Genomic DNA, 20,379 nt, shown 5'->3' on the forward strand with positions numbered 1-20,379 from the left:
TGAGTGGAACAAAATGAAAGTACGTTAATCCATCAACAGAATTCCTCTCTTTGTGTGTCGTCTTGTCTGAAAAACTGCAGAGATCTGCGAGGTTCTCGATCACTGGGTGTGAATGATCTCAGTGCAAACACCATTTCACCCCATCTAAAGGTCTCTAGTGACACCGTGAGGACAAAAATCACCATTACATTTTACAAAATATTATGAGTTGTTGTTATCTCTGTTTGAAATGTAGATATAAGTGAGAACCAAATTATAAGAAAATAAAAAGTGATTACATTATTTAATTAAATAATTATTTTATTTTAAGTATTAGCATAAGTGCTAATTATAGTAGACCAAAACTAAGAAATAGTTGTATGTTATTATCTATTTAAAAAAAATAAAAAAAACATATATATTTAGGCAATGGAAGACTGATCAACACCAACTAGAAAATAAAAGGTAAGAAAGGCAAAAAAAATCTTAACAACAGCGCAGAGTTTTGTTCAAAAAACTGAAATATATCAATAATTTTAAAAACGTAATTATCCCAGAAAACAGGATATTAACTTCTACTTTAAACACTTTAATCTGACCATATATAATGAAGATATATGTTTAACATATAATTATACAGCTGAAAAAGGCATTGGCCTTAAGAAATGAACAAATAGAATCGAAGATATAGTTAAGTATTAAAATGTGTGGGTGCTTCTTATCAGATTCACCTTAGTATTAAAGCAGACATTCAGCACTAAGGACAGCGGCAGAGAAAGAATGTTCCCTAGCTACAAAACACTTGAGACTTATACACATAAGAAAAGTCCGTTTTCAAACCATGAAACAGATGTATCAACTCAAAGAAAAAAAAACCCACCATGAATCTTAATATTCCCAAAGTAAAAACCAGAATCTCTTCATGTAAAAATCAATCTTGTTTTTGACCTCTAAAACAACTCATGGGGAAATGTATTTGTTTGTAAAAAAAAAAAAGAAAACTAAAACTTAGGAAATAATAAAAATGACTACTTGATCTGCATCATGTTATTGTTTAGAAATCTAAGAGATGATCAAATACATAAAATATGTAAAGTAAATTAACAAGTTCCTTGGATAGGTAAACAATCATTATTGTTCCAGCCACAGATAAATTACAAACTCATTTTTATGACAACAATTAAATACATTTAAGTAATGTTACTCAAATATTCCTACCTCAGGTGAACCATCACAGTCTCCAAACACGTCAGCAAAGTCAGAAGGACTCTTCCTCAGAGTCTGGTCAGCAGGCAGCGTGTTGTCATTGTAAGAGGACACAAACTTAAAGTCACTGGTTCGAGATCCTGTGGTCAAGTAGGCGTCATAGTTGTAAGTGCTGCGTAAAGTTCCTGTGCCGTCAACATCTGCGTAGTTAGGAGGCAGATAAGCACTGGGGATGGCCACTGCTCCATCAAACAACATTCTGGGCTTCCTCCTGTGACAGAACCTCACACCCAGGATGATGATGATGAAGGTGAGGAAGAAGGTGGACACACACACCAGAGCGATGATCAGATAAGAGGTGAGTTTGGAATTCTTCTCATCATAGGAAATGTCCTTCAGTTCTGGCACCTCAGCCAAGTTATCAGAAATCAGTAGATACATGGAACAGGTTGCAGAGAGAGAGGGCTGTCCGTTATCTTTCACTGCCACAATCAGGTTCTGTTTCATGCTGTCAGACTCAGAAATGTCCCGCTGGGTCCTGATCTCTCCGCTGTGGAGACCAATAGTGAAAAGTCCAGGATCAGTGGACTTGACGATATGATAGGACAGCCAGGCGTTCTGTCCAGAGTCTGCGTCCACTGCGATGACTTTGGACACCAGAGAGCCTCCGTGTGCAGCTTTGGGGACCAGCTCGGTCATGAAGGAGTTGCCCTCCGGGGTGGGGTACAGTATCTGAGGAGAGTTGTCGTTCACGTCTGATATGAAGACACTGACGCTCACGTTGCTGCTGAGTGGAGGAGAACCGTTGTCTCTGGCCATCACCTGGACTTTAAAACTCCTCCACTGTTCATAGTCAAAGGACCTGACAGCGTGGATCACCCCCGTGTCTCCGTTAACAGACAGATAGGAGGACACCTGGGCACCGTTCACCTCAGCAGGTAACAGAGAATAAACCACGGTACCGTTTTGTCTCCAGTCTGGGTCTCGAGCAGTAACGGAACATAAAGAGGAGCCAGGTTTGTTATTTTCACTCACATATGCGCTGTAGGACTGTTCCTCAAACACAGGTGGGTTGTCGTTGATGTCTGCTACTGATAAGTGAACAGTTTTAGAGGAGGACAGAGGAGGAGACCCCTCATCAGTGGCAGTGATTGTAATGTTGTAGTCAGACACCAGTTCACGGTCCAGTTGACCAGTAGTCACCAGAGAATAATAGTTTTCAATAGAAGGAACTAATTTAAATGGAACATTTTGTTGAATAAAACATTTGACTTGTTTGTTATTGTCAGAGTCTCTGTCCTGAACATTGATGATGCCCACCTCTGTACCAGGTGACACATTCTCAGGTACTGGATTTTTAAATGATTTCAATACAATTGTAGGAACATTGTCATTTACATCAATAACGTCAATTATCAAAGTACAAGAGGATACTAATCCTGGACCATCTTTAGCTGTAATTTGTATTTCATACGTGGATAACTCCTCATAATCCAGTGATCCACTTAGTTTAACAGCACCGGTTTTCTCATCAATCATAAAAATATTATTTTCATCTGATATATGATCAAATTCAAAAGTCACTTCTCCATGGATTCCTTCATCTGCATCACGTGCAGTAACAGTGATGACAACAGTGTCTAAAGGAGAGTCTTCGGGCAGACTTGCTTTATACACCGTCTGGCTGAATACTGGGGCGTTATCATTCGCATCCATCACAGTAACATGAATCACTGCAGTTCCTGATCTCGGTGGTGTCCCTCCATCTGCTGCTACAAGCACAAACGACAGTTCCTTCTCCTGCTCTCTGTCGAGCTCTTTCTCTAGAACCAGCTCACTATATTTTCCTCCTCCTGGTTTTGCAACAACATTTAATCTAAAGTATTCGTTTGTTTCGATGCTGTAACTCTGAATCGCGTTTTGACCCACATCTGCGTCATGGGCCTCGTCCAGGCGGTATCGACTGCCTTTTGAAGCAGATTCATGGATATCAAATTTAATCACATCCTTCCTAAACTGTGGAGAATTATCATTCCTATCTTGTATGTGTAAAATAATGCGATGGAGCTCTAAAGGATCTTCCAGGACGAGCTCCTGCTTCAAAACGCATGATGCCTTTTTTCCACAGAGGCCCTCTCTATCAATCCTTTCAGACACGATCAAATCCCCTGTCTGCGTGTTTATATCACAATACCGTTTGCTTTTGTGATCTGCATCAACTCGAGCTCTTCGAATAGACAGTCTGCCGACATCGATTCCAATATCTTTGGCTATATTTCCAACCACGGAGCCGCGCTTCATCTCCTCCGGAACAGAATATGTCACATCACCGCCGACAGTCTTGATCGTCGGTAGAAAAAATCCAAACAAAGCGATGATGAGTAACAATGAAAATTCATTTGTTGCCATCATAGTATCCATTAAACGATCAAAGAAGAGTTTAGAACAAAAACGATGATCCAAAATACAGTCCTTCTGTGAACGATGTGCTAACAAAAGAATGATTTTCAGAGGATGTCACCTGACGAGCGCCGTGGTGACGAAACAATCGAGACAAACCAATGTAATTCAAAATGTTATAGACTGGTCGACACTGCCCCCGTGAGTCGCTTTAACGTATTGCATATTCAAATCTTCGTGAAAGGAAAACAAACTATCACTTTGATAAACACGTTAGGTCAACAAAATCCAAACATAAATATTATTTCATTAATATGAAAACAAGTCAAGTATTTAAATTAGAAAAAATAGGATTTATAGCAAAAACACTAGTTATCAGATGAAATATACTTATTCGAACTACTTATACATGAAATAAATGTGAATGTAATCAACAAACATGTGGGAGAGAATGTTCGAAAGAAAATCAGCACCATGGACAGCTCCACCAGCGTGTCTCTTTAACATCAACAACATGAGCAATATCTTGACAACGCATCAAACAATACCGAAGTGGTGAAGCTCAAAACATGCATAAATGCAAGAGGTCAATAACTCATTGTTAAATACACATGACACAATAACACATCTGGTACATTTTGACAAACATATAAGTCTATAGGATACATTTCAAAATGACTTTTAAGAACGAAGTCACATGATTATGGTTCAACAGTAAATTGACTGAAGGACATAAGCTCTGCGATTTCACTAACACATATAATATAGATGTATTAACAGCAGGCCCATGTACTATGAAAATGAACTACAACAACTTGTATGTGTAGACCAGATGCATGTGTTTACCAAATCATCAATACATGTTTTGAAAATATTATAAACCCTGATAATGAATATTTCCTACAATTATGGTCATATTATTATAACCTAATTAAAAAGGGAATTATATAACAATAATAAACCACTGTCTGATTATTATTGAACATACAATGTTTCAGTTCGTCACGTTAAGATCTAAAATAAGATCATTTGGTCAGCTTGGTCAGTATTAAACTATTACAAGGAGATACAAACAACAACAAACAAACAAAGACAATCATGATACCAGTCAGACTTTTCCTCAATTCACTTTGGCATATATTAGTTTAATAATAAGCACAAATGGCTTTAGTTGAACTAATGTAATCAGATTTCGTCAACCAGACGAGCATGACACTAGACAAAGTGTTGTTAATATTTACATAGGAGAACTGCAGATAACGAGTAATTGTCCTACCTCCACAGAAGACTCCAAGTCATCAAAGGGGTCAGCAAAGTCAGAAGGACTCTTCCTCAGAGTCTGGTCAGCAGGCAGCGTGTTGTCATTGTAAGAGGACACAAACTTAAAGTCACTGGTTCGAGATCCTGTAGTCAAGTAGGCGTCATAGTTGTAAGTGCTGCGTAAAGTTCCTGTGCCGTCAACATCTGCGTAGTTAGGAGGGAGATAAGCACTGGGGATGGCCACTGCTCCATCAAACAACATTCTGGGCTTCCTCCTGTGACAGAACCTCACACCCAGGATGATGATGATGAAGGTGAGGAAGAAGGTGGACACACACACCAGAGCGATGATCAGATAAGAGGTGAGTTTGGAATTCTTCTCATCATAAGAAATGTCCTTCAGTTCTGGCACCTCAGCCAAGTTATCAGAAATCAGTAGATACATGGAACAGGTGGCAGAGAGAGAGGGCTGTCCGTTATCTTTCACTGCCACAATCAGGTTCTGTTTCATGCTGTCAGACTCAGAAATGTCCCGCTGGGTCCTGATCTCTCCGCTGTGGAGACCAATAGTGAAAAGTCCCGGATCAGTGGACTTAACGATATGATAGGACAGCCAGGCGTTCTGTCCAGAGTCTGCGTCCACTGCGATGACTTTGGACACCAGAGAGCCTCCGTGTGCAGCTTTGGGGACCAGCTCGGTCATGAAGGAGTTGCCCTCCGGGGTGGGGTACAGTATCTGAGGAGAGTTGTCGTTCACGTCTGATATGAAGACACTGACACTCACGTTGCTGCTGAGTGGAGGAGAACCGTTGTCTCTGGCCATCACATGGACTTTAAAACTCCTCCACTGTTCATAGTCAAAGGACCTGACAGCGTGGATCACCCCCGTGTCTCCGTTAACAGACAGATAGGAGGACACCTGGGCACCGTTCACCTCAGCAGGTAACAGAGAATAAACCACGGTACCGTTTTGTCTCCAGTCTGGGTCTCGAGCAGTAACGGAACATAAAGAGGAGCCAGGTTTGTTGTTTTCACTCACATATGCGCTGTAGGACTGTTCCTCAAACACAGGTGGGTTGTCGTTGATGTCTGCTACTGATAAGTGAACAGTTTTAGAGGAGGACAGAGGAGGAGACCCCTCATCAGTGGCAGTGATTGTAATGTTGTAGTCAGACACCAGTTCACGGTCCAGTTGACCAGTAGTCACCAGAGAATAATAGTTTTTAATAGAAGGAACTAATTTAAATGGAACATTTTGTTGAATAAAACATTTGACTTGTTTGTTATTGTCAGAGTCTCTGTCCTGAACATTGATGATGCCCACCTCTGTACCAGGTGACACATTCTCAGCTATGGAGTTAGACAGGGACTTAACGGATATAACTGGTGAATTGTCGTTAACATCAATAACATCTATTATTATTTTTGCGTATGATGTTAAACCTAAACCATCTTTTGCTTCAACATTCATTTCAAAAATGTTATTTTCTTCATAATCAAGAACACCTGACACTTTAATTTCTCCACTTGACGGATCAATAGTAAATGGATTCATAAAATCATCAGATATGTGTCCGAAATCATAACTTATCACTCCGTTCACTCCTTCATCTGCGTCAGTGGCACTAACTTTGATCACAACAGTATCTAGAGGAGAGTTTTCAGGCAGACTGGCTTTATAAAGGTCCTGACTGAACACTGGGGCGTTATCATTAGCATCCAGCACAGTGACGTGGATGATCACTGTACCTGATCTCTGAGGAGAGCCGCCATCATAAGCTGTCAGAATTACATGTAACTCCTTTTGCTTTTCACGATCTAGTTTATTTTCCAAAACCAGCTCCACTCTATTATTTTCGGCTGAAAACACAAAATTATTATTATTTTGTAGGTCGTATCTCTGCACTGAATTCTGGCCTATATCCGCGTCATGGGCCTTCTCGATTGAAAAGCGACTTCCCTTCTCTGCGGACTCGCTTATCTCCATTTCTATCACGTCTTTTTTAAATTTAGGGAAATTATCATTGACATCCTGAACATGAATATTCAGTTTGAAAAGCTCCAAAGGGTTTTCTAACAGCAATTCAGAAGTCAGCAAACACGAAGGTTTCTGTCCGCAAATACTCTCTCTGTCGATTCTCTCTGACGTGATCAGATCTCCGGTGTTCATGTTAATGTCACAGTACCGTTTGCGAGTCCCCTCCACATCAATCCGAGCCTTTCTTGAAGATAAAGTCCTCAGATCAACACCCAGATCTTTAGCCACGTTTCCAATAACAGATCCACGTTTCATCTCCTCTGGAATAGAATAGCTCAGATCTCCATAAACGAGGTGCAGCATCACGATGAAGGACGCAAAGCAGAAGATCCGACGCAGCTCCGTAGGCCCTGAACGTCCCATTGTGTTTTGAAAAAAGCCTTCAAACAACGATATTATAATATCCTCTGGGTGTTACTCACTTTTGATAAAAACAATCTTGTTCTAAAATGGTAAAATCTTCTCAATACAAATACAGAAAACACGTCTCTCCGTTACATCCGAGGAACAAAGAATGAGCTGAGAATCACACATTCATAATAGGTGGTGTTCTCTGCGTTAGTTAGAAATCCTATATCGCCCTCTAGAGGAACATGTATGTCATGAGCACTTTTACAAGAATCCGAGATGTTAATCTTTCATTGATATGAGATAGGAAAGAACTTAAAGGGCAGTTTCTTTACTGATTGATGCCACTGCTCATTTACAAGTTGCAAAATGTGATAAAATACAAACAAACAAGATCACGTGGAACCAATGCTGACTCACACAGTTTCTAAAATCAAAACTTTGTCCAGAAATGTCTTACAGTAAAATAATATGCTCAAATATGTAAAGCAAGATCACAAATTGAGTTAAAATGTTAAACAGAATTAACTAGTATTTTTCTATTAATTATTTCAAGTATATATTGCCATATGGGTATAGATTTTAAAGCACTGACAATAAACAAGGAATAAAGAAAGGACTCCTGTGTCCTACACATATATTTATATTTTTTATGTCACGATCAATAAAGACACTGTATCAGCTTTGAAAAGTCATAGAAAATCAATCAATTTTCCCGTTCGTAGTACCTGAGGCGAAAAAAAAACATCATGGAGGAGAAAGATTCTTAGCTCAAGCATCAGAAAATAAAAACAATAAATATCAAAAAATATTTTTTAGACATGTTTTTGTAGCCTAGTGCAAACATGGAACAAAGTCTGGAGAATGACAAGGTTTTTCTAAATATGTAAGTAAGTAAGTAAGTAATATATATTTATATAGCGCTTTTCGAGACCAGGGTCACAAAGCGCTTTAACAATCAAAACAATACTCAAAACAGTACATACTTTAAAGATCAAGACAACACCGAGAACAACACAGGAGTTCGAGAAATTCAAGGAAAAGCCTGCACAAATAGAAACGTCTTAAGATGTTTCTTAAAGGAGTCAGTAGACTCCATCAAGCGCAAAGAGAGAGGAAGATTGTTCCAAAGCTTAGGAGCAACAGCCTGAAAAGATTTCTCTCCTCTGGTCCTGAGCCGTGTGCGTGGAACCATAAGTAGATTCTGATCCACAGACCTCAGAGCCCGAGCTGGGGTGTAAGGCTGGATCAGATCAGTGATGTAAGGAGGAGCCTGACCATGAATAGCTCTGAAAGTAAGAACCAGAATTTTAAAGTTGATCCTGAAAGAAACTGGAAGCCAGTGAAGAGTTTTAAGGACCGGAGAAATGTGAGTTCTTCTACTAGAGCGGGTTAGAATTCTCGCTGCAGAGTTCTGAATCAACTGCAGGCGAGACAGCTCCTTCTTGTTAAGACATGAAAACAAACTGTTACAATAGTCCAGACGAGAAGAAACAAACGCATGGATTACAAGCTCCAGATCATGTTGTGACAGCATTTTCCTAAGTTTAGAGATTTTTCTCAGTTGAAGGAAACAGTTTCTGGTCAGTTTTCTACAGTGTTGAACAAGAGACATGTCTTTATCAAATACAACACCCAGGTTTCTCAGGCTCAGTTTGACAGACTGACCTAAGTCACCCAAGTACTGACTCAACCCTGGAATCGTATCATCAGGAGCAATCACCAGAGTTTCAGTTTTGTCCACATTAAGCTGTAAAGTGTTTTCACTCAGCCATTGTTTGATTTCTAGCAAACAATTGACTAAGCTGTTCAGCCTTTGGGGCTCAGTTGGGTCAAAAGAGTCTGGCAAATGTGACCTGTGGTACTTTCAATATCAACTAATCAAGAGTGAAAACAATATAAACACTTCAACTAACGTCATCAAACACAAATGTAAACACCAGAGAATAAAAGTTTTTTTCTTTTTGATTAATGTCTAAGTTAGGTCTAATAAGGCTATATTTATCCTCAGTCATAATGTGTTTGGCTTAATATGTTATATTCTTGAATTTGGTTTGGTTTTAAGTAGATATAAAAATAAAAAACATTTGTGAAGTATTATAATCATCCCCTTATAATCTATGACCAGGTGTGTTATGTTGACTTCTGATTGGAACAAACATATAAGCATTAGTACATCTACAAACACTGAACAGCAATGAAGACAATTGGAAAAAAAACGAACGAGTGAACCAAACAGTGATGACGCAAGTCTACTCAGACGTCACTTAGCCACTATCCTCAGCACAGAAACACAATTAAGTACACAATTTAAAAAAATGAATGGTCTCAAATTGATATTTTTTCTAACTTCTATCAAGTTGGAGAGCATTGTAATGCAGCAACAAAAAATATAGATAATGTAAACTAGCAATTTGTAATCACCACAACCTCATATACACCAAACAACTTATGAAGAATATTAAAATACTGTAATCACTTTTAATTTTCTTGAATTGTGATATGTATTATTTTATTCATGATTTTCTCAAAAAGTGTTCATAACGTGAAGCAAAGATGTGGCATAATGGGAAAAAAAAAGTCCTCAGTGGGTCAGTGACATTTAATCTTACCTCGCCAGAAGAATCCAAGTCATCAAAGGGGTCAGCAAAGTCAGAAGGACTCTTCCTCAGAGTCTGGTCAGCAGGCAGCGTGTTGTCATTGTAAGAGGACACGAACTTAAAGTCACTGGTTCGAGATCCTGTGGTCAAGTAGGCGTCATAGTTGTAAGTGCTGCGTAAAGTTCCTGTGCCGTCAACATCTGCGTAGTTGGGAGGGAGATAAGCACTGGGGATGGCCACTGCTCCATCAAACAACATTCTGGGCTTCCTCCTGTGACAGAACCTCACACCCAGGATGATGATGATGAAGGTGAGGAAGAAGGTGGACACACACACCAGAGCGACGATCAGATAAGAGGTGAGTTTGGAATTCTTCTCATCATAAGAAATGTCCTTCAGTTCTGGCACCTCAGCCAAGTTATCAGAAATCAGTAGATACATGGAACAGGTGGCAGAGAGAGAGGGCTGTCCGTTATCTTTCACTGCCACAATCAGGTTCTGTTTCATGCTGTCAGACTCAGAAATGTCCCGCTGGGTCCTGATCTCTCCGCTGTGGAGACCAATAGTGAAAAGTCCCGGATCAGTGGACTTGATAATATGATAGGACAGCCAGGCGTTCTGTCCAGAGTCTGCGTCCACTGCGATGACTTTGGACACCAGAGAGCCTCCGTGTGCAGCTTTGGGGACCAGCTCGGTCATGAAGGAGTTGCCCTCCGGGGTGGGGTACAGTATCTGAGGAGAGTTGTCGTTCACGTCTGATATGAAGACACTGACGCTCACGTTGCTGCTGAGTGGAGGAGAACCGTTGTCTCTGGCCATCACCTGGACTTTAAAACTCCTCCACTGTTCATAGTCAAAGGACCTGACAGCGTGGATCACCCCCGTGTCTCCGTTAACAGACAGATAGGAGGACACCTGGGCACCGTTCACCTCAGCAGGTAACAGAGAATAAACCACGGTACCGTTTTGTCTCCAGTCTGGGTCTCGAGCAGTAACGGAACATAAAGAGGAGCCAGGTTTGTTGTTTTCACTCACATATGCGCTGTAGGACTGTTCCTCAAACACAGGTGGGTTGTCGTTGATGTCTGCTACTGATAAGTGAACAGTTTTAGAGGAGGACAGAGGAGGAGACCCCTCATCAGTGGCAGTGATTGTAATGTTGTAGTCAGACACCAGTTCACGGTCCAGTTGACCAGTAGTCACCAGAGAATAATAGTTTTTAATAGAAGGAACTAATTTAAATGGAACATTTTGTTGAATAAAACATTTGACTTGTTTGTTATTGTCAGAGTCTCTGTCCTGAACATTGATGATGCCCACCTCTGTACCAGGTGACACATTCTCAGGTATGGAGTTAGACACAGACTTTAGATCGATCACTGGAGAATTATCATTAACATCAGTTACTTCTATTATAACTTTTGCATATGATGTTTGCCCTAAACCATCTTTAGCCTGAACTTCCATTTCAAACAATGACATTTCCTCAAAGTCAATTAAACCAGCAACTTTAATTTCTCCTGTTTGTGGATTAATCAAAAACAAGTTCATATCTTCATCTGATACATGACCCAATGCATAAGATACCTCTCCATTCACTCCTTCATCTGCGTCAATGGCACTAACTTTGATGACAACAGTATCTAGAGGAGAGTTTTCAGGCAGACTGGCTTCATAAAGGTCCTGACTGAACACTGGGGCGTTATCATTAGCATCCAGCAGTGACGTGGATGATCACTGTACCTGATCTCTGAGGAGAGCCGCCATCATAAGCTGTCAGAATTAAATCTAACTCTTTATTCTTCTCTCGATCCAATTCATTTTCTAAAACAAGTTCGATCTTATTATTGGCAACTGAAAGTACAACATTTTCATTCTTTTCGAGGTTGTATTTCTGAACACCATTCTGACCTATATCTGCGTCATGAGCCTTTTCAATAGAGAAACGGTTTCCCTTGTCTGCAGACTCTCCAATTTCCAATCTGATCCGCTCTTCTCTAAATTTCGGTCCGTTATCATTTATATCCTGGATATTAAGCATCACTCCGTGAAACTCTAAAGGATTTTCTAACACAATGTCAAATTGTATAACACAAGATGGCTTTTTCCCGCAAATACTCTCTCTGTCGATTCTCTCTGACGTGATCAGATCTCCGGTGTTCATGTTAATGTCACAGTACCGTTTGCGAGTCCCCTCCACATCAATCCGAGCCTTTCTTGAAGATAAAGTCCTCAAATCAACACCCAGATCTTTGGCCACATTTCCAATAACAGATCCACGTTTCATCTCCTCTGGAATAGAATAGCTCAGATCTCCAGAAACGAGGTGCAGCATCACGATCAAGGACGCAAAACAGAAGATCCGACGCAGCTTCGTAGGCCTTGAACGTCCCATTCTGTTCGGAAAAAAGGCTTAAAACCACGAATGTATTATATCCAGGCGGCTTTTGAACCGTTTTGCAAACAAATCCTTGTTCTGAATTCATAAAATACTCTCAATTTAAATACAGAACACACGTCTCTCCGTTACATCCGATGAACAAAGAATGAGCTGAGAATCACACATTCATGGGTGGAGAGTTATAAGCACCAGTAAGAAATCCTGTATCGCCCTCTAGAGGCAATTCTCCGTCATGAGCACTTTTATAGGAATCAGAGATATTAACGTTTTAATGATATATAAGAAGGTAAGTAAATCAGAAGGCAACCCATTTCCTACTTGACCTCAATGATCATTCAGATTGTTATAATCTGTCATAATGCATATATAACCCTTGACCAATGTGCCTCACACACAGTCTGAAATCCAAACTTTTCATTTAAAATAATACACTCAACCATTATAGACCAAGTTTACAAATCCAGATAGAAAAAAAAACGTTAAACTGAATAGCAGAATATTTTACATGAATATATCCAGCATTTCTTGCAGCATGGGTAGCTATTAAGCCCTTCCAGTAAAACATAAAATAAATAAACCACTCCTGTGTGCGAGAATGATTTTTCACTCATTGATTTTAACTGCACAGTCAAACACCATACTGTCTCAGTCTTTATAGCTTGTAAGAAAAAGTATCAATTTGCTTCTTTCTAAAACCGACCAAACAACAACAAGGAGGAGAAAGATATTCAGCTCAGGTACAAGAAAATAAAAATGATTAAAATTTGTTTTACATTTTTTCTTAAACATATTTTTCTTTCCTTTTTTAATTAAAGAACACTGTACTGAGGATCATTCGGTGCAGTATTTACCTATGGCAGAGACAAACTCTGGTACTCTGAACATCATCTAAAAATGACTGAAATCCAAAGCAACACTTAATCCAACCTCGTAAAACATATAAAAAATAACACTATTATATTCAAGTATTTTCATTTTATGCCAATGTTAACACTTTATAAGTTTTTTTGAGGTTTAGGATTTCCAAAAAACATAGAGCTTTTAAGAATTCTATATTTAATGCAGAGAGAAAATCAAAGGTCAATTCATTGTGCAACGAATTGCAGCGAAGCTTGTATGTTTTAAAAAGACTGTGTTGGTGATGAGATCTTGTTCTTTTTTTTATGTCACATCCGATTACTACGTACGACACAAAGAAGGGCTGACATAGACTTAGAAGCCATGAAGATAATTTTCATGAAACTAACTAAGTTAAACAAACAGAAGCAACCAACTCACACTTTACTTAACCACTATTGTCCGTGAAAATGCTCATTAAATTTACTCAAATGACTTTTTTTTTTCTAACTTCTATCAAGTTGGAGAACATTGTGAATCAGAAAAAAAAATGCCAGTGTAAAGCAGCCGTTTGTGATCAGCACAAGCTCTGAATCACCTCAACAAGCACCTTCTAAAAGAACTTAATCTCTCTTTATGTCCATGTGTTGTCATAGTGAAATATGTCCTTTTTTAATTATGTTTTAGTAATAAGAGTTATTATACGATTCAGGGTTGTTGTAATGTGAAACATAAATGTAACTTGATGACAAATCTGTCTCTGATGGGTCAAGTGAGCTTTGTCTTACCTCGCCAGAAGTGTCCAAGTCATCAAAGGGGTCAACAAAGTCAGAAGGACTCTTCCTCAGAGTCTGGTCAGCAGGCAGCGTGTTGTCATTGTAAGAGGACACAAACTTAAAGTCACTGGTTCGAGATCCTGTGGTCAAGTAGGCGTCATAGTTGTAAGTGCTGCGTAAAGTTCCTGTGCCGTCAACATCTGCGTAGTTAGGAGGGAGATAAGCACTGGGGATGGCCACTGCTCCATCAAACAACATTCTGGGCTTCCTCCTGTGACAGAACCTCACACCCAGGATGATGATGATGAAGGTGAGGAAGAAGGTGGACACACACACCAGAGCGATGATCAGATAAGAGGTGAGTTTGGAATTCTTCTCATCATAAGAAATGTCCTTCAGTTCTGGCACCTCAGCCAAGTTATCAGAAATCAGTAGATACATGGAACAGGTGGCAGAGAGAGAGGGCTGTCCGTTATCTTTCACTGCCACAATCAGGTTCTGTTTCATGCTGTCAGACTCAGAAATGTCCCGCTGGGTCCTGATCTCTCCGCTGTGGAGACCAATAGTGAAAAGTCCCGGATCAGTGGACTTGACGATTTGATAGGACAGCCAGGCGTTCTGTCCAGAGTCTGCGTCCACTGCGATGACTTTGGACACCAGAGAGCCTCCGTGTGCAGCTTTGGGGACCAGCTCGGTCATGAAGGAGTTGCCCTCCGGGGTGGGGTACAGTATCTGAGGAGAGTTGTCGTTCACGTCTGATATGAAGACACTGACGCTCACGTTGCTGCTGAGTGGAGGAGAACCGTTGTCTCTGGCCATCACCTGGACTTTAAAACTCCTCCACTGTTCATAGTCAAAGGACCTGACAGCGTGGATCACCCCCGTGTCTCCGTTAACAGACAGATAGGAGGACACCTGGGCACCGTTCACCTCAGCAGGTAACAGAGAATAAACCACGGTACCGTTTTGTCTCCAGTCTGGGTCTCGAGCAGTAACGGAACATAAAGAGGAGCCAGGTTTGTTGTTTTCACTCACATATGCGCTGTAGGACTGTTCCTCAAACACAGGTGGGTTGTCGTTGATGTCTGCTACTGATAAGTGAACAGTTTTAGAGGAGGACAGAGGAGGAGACCCCTCATCAGTGGCAGTGATTGTAATGTTGTAGTCAGACACCAGTTCACGGTCCAGTTGACCAGTAGTCACCAGAGAATAATAGTTTTTAATAGAAGGAACTAATTTAAATTGAACATTTTGTTGAATAAAACATTTGACTTGTTTGTTATTGTCAGAGTCTCTGTCCTGAACATTGATGATGCCCACCTCTGTACCAGGTGACACATTCTCAGGTATGGAGTTAGACAGAGACTTAATGGATATAACTGGAGAATTGTCGTTAACATCAGTCACATCTATTATTATTTTAGCGTATGATGTTAAACCTAAACCATCTTTTGCTTCAACATTCATTTCAAAAATGTTATTTTCTTCATAATCAAGAACACCTGACACTCTAATTTCTCCACTTGACGGATCAATAGTAAATGGATTCATAAAATCATCAGATATGTGACCGAAATCATAACTTATCACTCCGTTCACTCCTTCATCAGCATCAGTGGCACTAACTCTGATTACAACAGTATCTAGAGGAGAGTTTTCAGGCAGACTGGCTTTATAAAGGTCCTGACTGAACACTGGGGCGTTATCATTAGCATCCAGCACAGTGACGTGGATGATCACTGTACCTGATCTCTGAGGAGAGCCGCCATCATAAGCTGTTAGAATTACATGTAACTCCTTTTGCTTTTCACGATCTAGTTTATTTTCCAGAACCAGCTCCACTCTATTATTTTCGGCTGAAAACACAAAATTATTATTATTTTGTAGGTCGTATCTCTGCACTGAATTCTGGCCTATATCCGCGTCATGGGCCTTCTCGATTGAAAAGCGACTTCCCTTCTCTGCCGACTCTCTTATCTCCATTTCTATCACGTCCTTTTTGAATTTAGGGAAATTATCATTGACATCCTGAACATGAATATTCAGTTTGAAAAGCTCCAAAGGGTTTTCTAACAGCAATTCAGAAGTCAGCAAACACGAAGGTTTCTGTCCGCAAATACTCTCTCTGTCGATTCTCTCTGACGTGATCAGATCTCCGGTGTTCATGTTAATGTCACAGTACCGTTTGCGAGTCCCCTCCACATCAATCCGAGCCTTTCTTGAAGATAAAGTCTTCAAATCAACACCCAGATCTTTGGCCACGTTTCCAATAACAGATCCACGTTTCATCTCCTCTGGAATAGAATAGCTCAGATCTCCAGAAACGAGGTGCAGCATCACGATGAAGGACGCAAAGCAGAAGATCCGACGCAGCTCCGAAGGCCCTGAACGTCCCATTTTGTTTTGAAAAAAAGCCTTTAAACAACGATTTTATAATATCCTCTGGGTGTTACTCACTTTTGATAAAAACAATCTTGTTTTAAAATAGTAAAATCTTCTCAATACAAATACAGAAAACACGTCTCTCCGTTACATCCGAGGAACAAAGAATGAGCTCAGAATCACACATTCATAATAGGTGGTGTTCTCTGCGTTAGTTAGAAATCCTATATCGCCCTCTAGAGGAACATGTATGTCATGAGCACTTTGACAAGAATCCGAGATGTTAATGTTTCATTGATATGAGATAGGAAAGAACTTAAAGGGCAGTTTCTTTACTAATTGATGCCACTGCTCATTTACAAGTTGCAAAATGTGATAAAATACATACAAACAAGATCACGTGGAACCAATGCTGACTCACACAGTTTCTAAAATCAAAACTTTGTCCAGAAATGTCTTACAGTAAAATAATATGCTCAAATATGTAAAGCAAGATCACAAATTGAGTTAAAATGTTAAACAGAATTAACTAGTATTTTTCTATTAATTATTTCAAGTATATATTGCCATATGGGTATAGATTTTAAAGCACTGACAATAAACAAGGAATAAAGAAAGGACTCCTGTGTCCTACACATATATTTATATGTTTTATGTCACGATCAATAAAGACACTGTATCAGCTTTGAAAAGTCATAGAAAATGAATCAATTTTCCTGTTCGTAGTACCTGAGGCGAAAAAAAAAAAAAACATCATGGAGGAGAAAGATTCTTAGCTCAAGCATCAGAAAATAAAAACAATAAATATCAAAAAATATTTTTTAGACATGTTTTTGTAGCCTAATGCAAACATGGAACAAAGTCTGGAGAATGACAAGGTTTTTCTAAATATGTCTGGCAAATGTGACCTGTGGTACTTTCAATATCAACTAATCAAGAGTGAAAACAATATAAACTCTTCAACTAACGTCATCAAACACAAATGTAAATACCAGAGAATAAAAGTTTTTTTCTTTTTGATTAATGTCTAAGTTAGGTCTTATAAGGCTATATTTATCCTCAGTCATAATGTGTTTGGCTTAATATGTTATATTCTTGAATTTGGTTTGGTTTTAAGTAGATATAAAAATAAAAAACATTTGTGAAGTATTATAATCATCCCCTTATAATCTATGACCAGGTGTGTTATGTTGACTTCTGATTGGAACAAACTTATAAGCATTAGTACATCTACAAACACTGAACAGCAATGAAGACAATTGGAAAAAAAACGAACGAGTGAACCAAACAGTGATGACGCAAGTCTACTCAGACGTCACTTAGCCACTATCCTCAGCACAGAAACAAAATTAAGTACACAATTTAAAAAAAATGAATGGTCTCAAATTGATATTTTTTCTAACTTCTATCAAGTTAGAGAGCATTGTAATGCAGCAACAAAAAATATAGATAATGTAAACTAGCAATTTGTAATCACCACAACCTCATATACACCAAACACCTTATGACGAATATTAAAATACTGTAATCACTTTTCATTTTCTTGTATTGTGATATGTCTTTTTTTATTCTTGATTTTCTCAAAAAGTGTTCATAACGTGTAGCAAAGATGTGGCATATTGGGAAAAAAAAGTCCTCAATGGGTCAGTGACATTTAATCTTACCTCGCCAGAAGAATCCAAGTCATCAAAGGGGTCAGCAAAGTCAGAAGGACTCTTCCTCAGAGTCTGGTCAGCAGGCAGCGTGTTGTCATTGTAAGAGGACACAAACTTAAAGTCACTGGTTCGAGATCCTGTGGTCAAGTAGGCGTCATAGTTGTAAGTGCTGCGTAAAGTTCCTGTGCCGTCAACATCTGCGTAGTTAGGAGGGAGATAAGCACTGGGGATGGCCACTGCTCCATCAAACAACATTCTGGGCTTCCTCCTGTGACAGAACCTCACACCCAGGATGATGATGATGAAGGTGAGGAAGAAGGTGGACACACACACCAGAGCAATGATCAGATAAGAGGTGAGTTTGGAATTCTTCTCATCATAAGAAATGTCCTTCAGTTCTGGCACCTCAGCCAAGTTATCAGAAATCAGTAGATACATGGAACAGGTGGCAGAGAGAGAGGGCTGTCCGTTATCTTTCACTGCCACAATCAGGTTCTGTTTCATGCTGTCTGACTCAGAAATGTCCCGCTGGGTCCTGATCTCTCCGCTGTGGAGACCAATAGTGAAAAGTCCCGGAGCAGTGGACTTGACGATATGATAGGACAGCCAGGCGTTCTGTCCAGAGTCTGCGTCCACTGCGATGACTTTGGACACCAGAGAGCCTCCGTGTGCAGCTTTGGGGACCAGCTCGGTCATGAAGGAGTTGCCCTCCGGGGTGGGGTACAGTATCTGAGGAGAGTTGTCGTTCACGTCTGATATGAAGACACTGACGCTCACGTTGCTGCTGAGTGGAGGAGAACCGTTGTCTCTGGCCATCACCTGGACTTTGAAACTCCTCCACTGTTCATAGTCAAAGGACCTGACAGCGTGGATCACCCCCGTGTCTCCGTTAACAGACAGATAGGAGGACACCTGGGCACCGTTCACCTCAGCAGGTAACAGAGAATAAACCACGGTACCGTTTTGTCTCCAGTCTGGGTCTCGAGCAGCAACAGAACATAAAGAGGAGCCAGGTTTGTTATTTTCACTCACATATGCACTGTAGGACTGTTCCTCAAACACAGGTGGGTTGTCGTTGATGTCTGCTACTGATAAGTGAACAGTTTTAGAGGAGGACAGAGGAGGAGACCCCTCATCAGTGGCAGTGATTGTAATGTTGTAGTCAGACACCAGTTCACGGTCCAGTTGACCAGTAGTCACCAGAGAATAATAGTTTTCAATTGAAGGAACTAATTTAAATGGAACATTTTGTTGAATAAAACATTTGACTTGTTTGTTATTGTCAGAGTCTCTGTCCTGAACATTGATGATGCCCACCTCTGTACCAGGTGACACATTCTCAGGTATTGGATTTTTAAATGATTTCAATACAATTGTAGGAGCATTGTCATTTACATCAATAACATCAATTATCAAAGTGCAAGATGATACTAATCCTGGACCATCTTTAGCTGTAATTTGTATTTCATACGTGGATAACTCCTCATAATCCAGTGATCCACTTAGTTTAACAGCACCGGTTTTCTCATCAATCTTAAAAATATTGTTTTCATCTGATATATGATCAAACTCAAAAGTCACTTCTCCATTTATCCCTTCATCTGCGTCACGGGCAGTAACAGTGACAACAACAGTGTCTAAGGAAGAGTCTTCAGGCAGACTTGCTTTATACACCGTCTGGCTGAATACTGGGGCGTTATCGTTCGCGTCCAACACTGAGACATGAATCTCTGCAGTTCCTGATCTCGGTGGTGTCCCTCCATCTGCTGCTACAAGCACAAACGAATGCTCCTTATTCTTCTCTCTGTCGAGCTCTTTCTCCAGAACCAGCTCACTATATTTTCCTCCTCCTGTTTTTGCAACAACATTTAATCTAAAGTATTCGTTTGTTTCGATGCTGTAACTCTGAATCGCGTTTTGACCCACATCTGCGTCATGGGCCTCGTCCAGGCGGTATCGACTGCCTTTTAAAGCATTTTCACTAATATCAAATTTAATCACATCCTTCTTAAACTGTGGAGAATTGTCGTTAATATCTTGTATGTGTAAAACAATGCGATGGAGCTCTAATGGATCTTCCAGGACGAGCTCCTGCTTCAGAACGCATGATGCCTTTTTTCCACAGAGGCCCTCTCTATCAATCCTGTCAGACACGATCAAATCCCCTGTCTGCGTGTTTATATCACAATACCGTTTGCTTTTGTGATCTGCATCAACTCGAGCTCTTCGAATGGACAGGCTGCCGACATCGATTCCAATATCTTTGGCTATATTTCCAACCACGGAGCCGCGCTTCATCTCCTCCGGAACAGAATATGTCACATCACCGCCGACAGTCTTGATCGTCGGTAGTAAAAATCCAAACAAAGCGATGATGAGAAACAATGAAAATTCATTTGTTGCCATCATAGTATCCATTAAACGACCAAAGGAGAGTGTAGAACAAAAACGATGATCCAAAATACAGTCCTTCTGTGAACGATGTGCTAACAAAAGA

The 20,379-nt window shown here is 40.1% G+C and overlaps 2 protein-coding genes and 1 pseudogene across 9 annotated transcripts in view; all 3 read right to left on the reverse strand.

The window, feature by feature from the left end:
• The window catches only part of LOC148072349 (protocadherin gamma-A5-like), a 235,222-nt gene that overhangs the window by 160,853 nt on the left and 53,990 nt on the right, over nt 1-20,379 (reverse strand). The gene's annotated exons all lie outside the window — the stretch shown is intronic.
• Nucleotides 1-20,379, reverse strand: part of LOC148072368 (protocadherin beta-15-like) — a 138,280-nt gene that overhangs the window by 82,010 nt on the left and 35,891 nt on the right. Inside the window, exon 1 of one of the 8 annotated variants that reach the window (XM_087799965.1) lies at nt 13,858-16,213. The exons of the other annotated variants lie outside the window; for them this stretch is intronic. Coding sequence (XP_087656091.1) covers nt 13,858-16,182 — 2,325 coding nt within the window. The 5' untranslated portion in view covers nt 16,183-16,213. Of the gene's footprint in view, nt 1-13,857; nt 16,214-20,379 lie in introns of those variants that run through there. 8 annotated transcript variants of the gene reach the window in all.
• LOC148072378 (protocadherin gamma-A11 pseudogene) lies at nt 16,452-20,349 on the reverse strand (annotated as a pseudogene).

Source organism: Callionymus lyra, chromosome 9 (genome assembly GCF_982586985.1).
Source record: "Callionymus lyra chromosome 9, fCalLyr1.hap1.1, whole genome shotgun sequence".
NCBI classification, from domain to species: domain Eukaryota; kingdom Metazoa; phylum Chordata; class Actinopteri; order Syngnathiformes; family Callionymidae; genus Callionymus; species Callionymus lyra.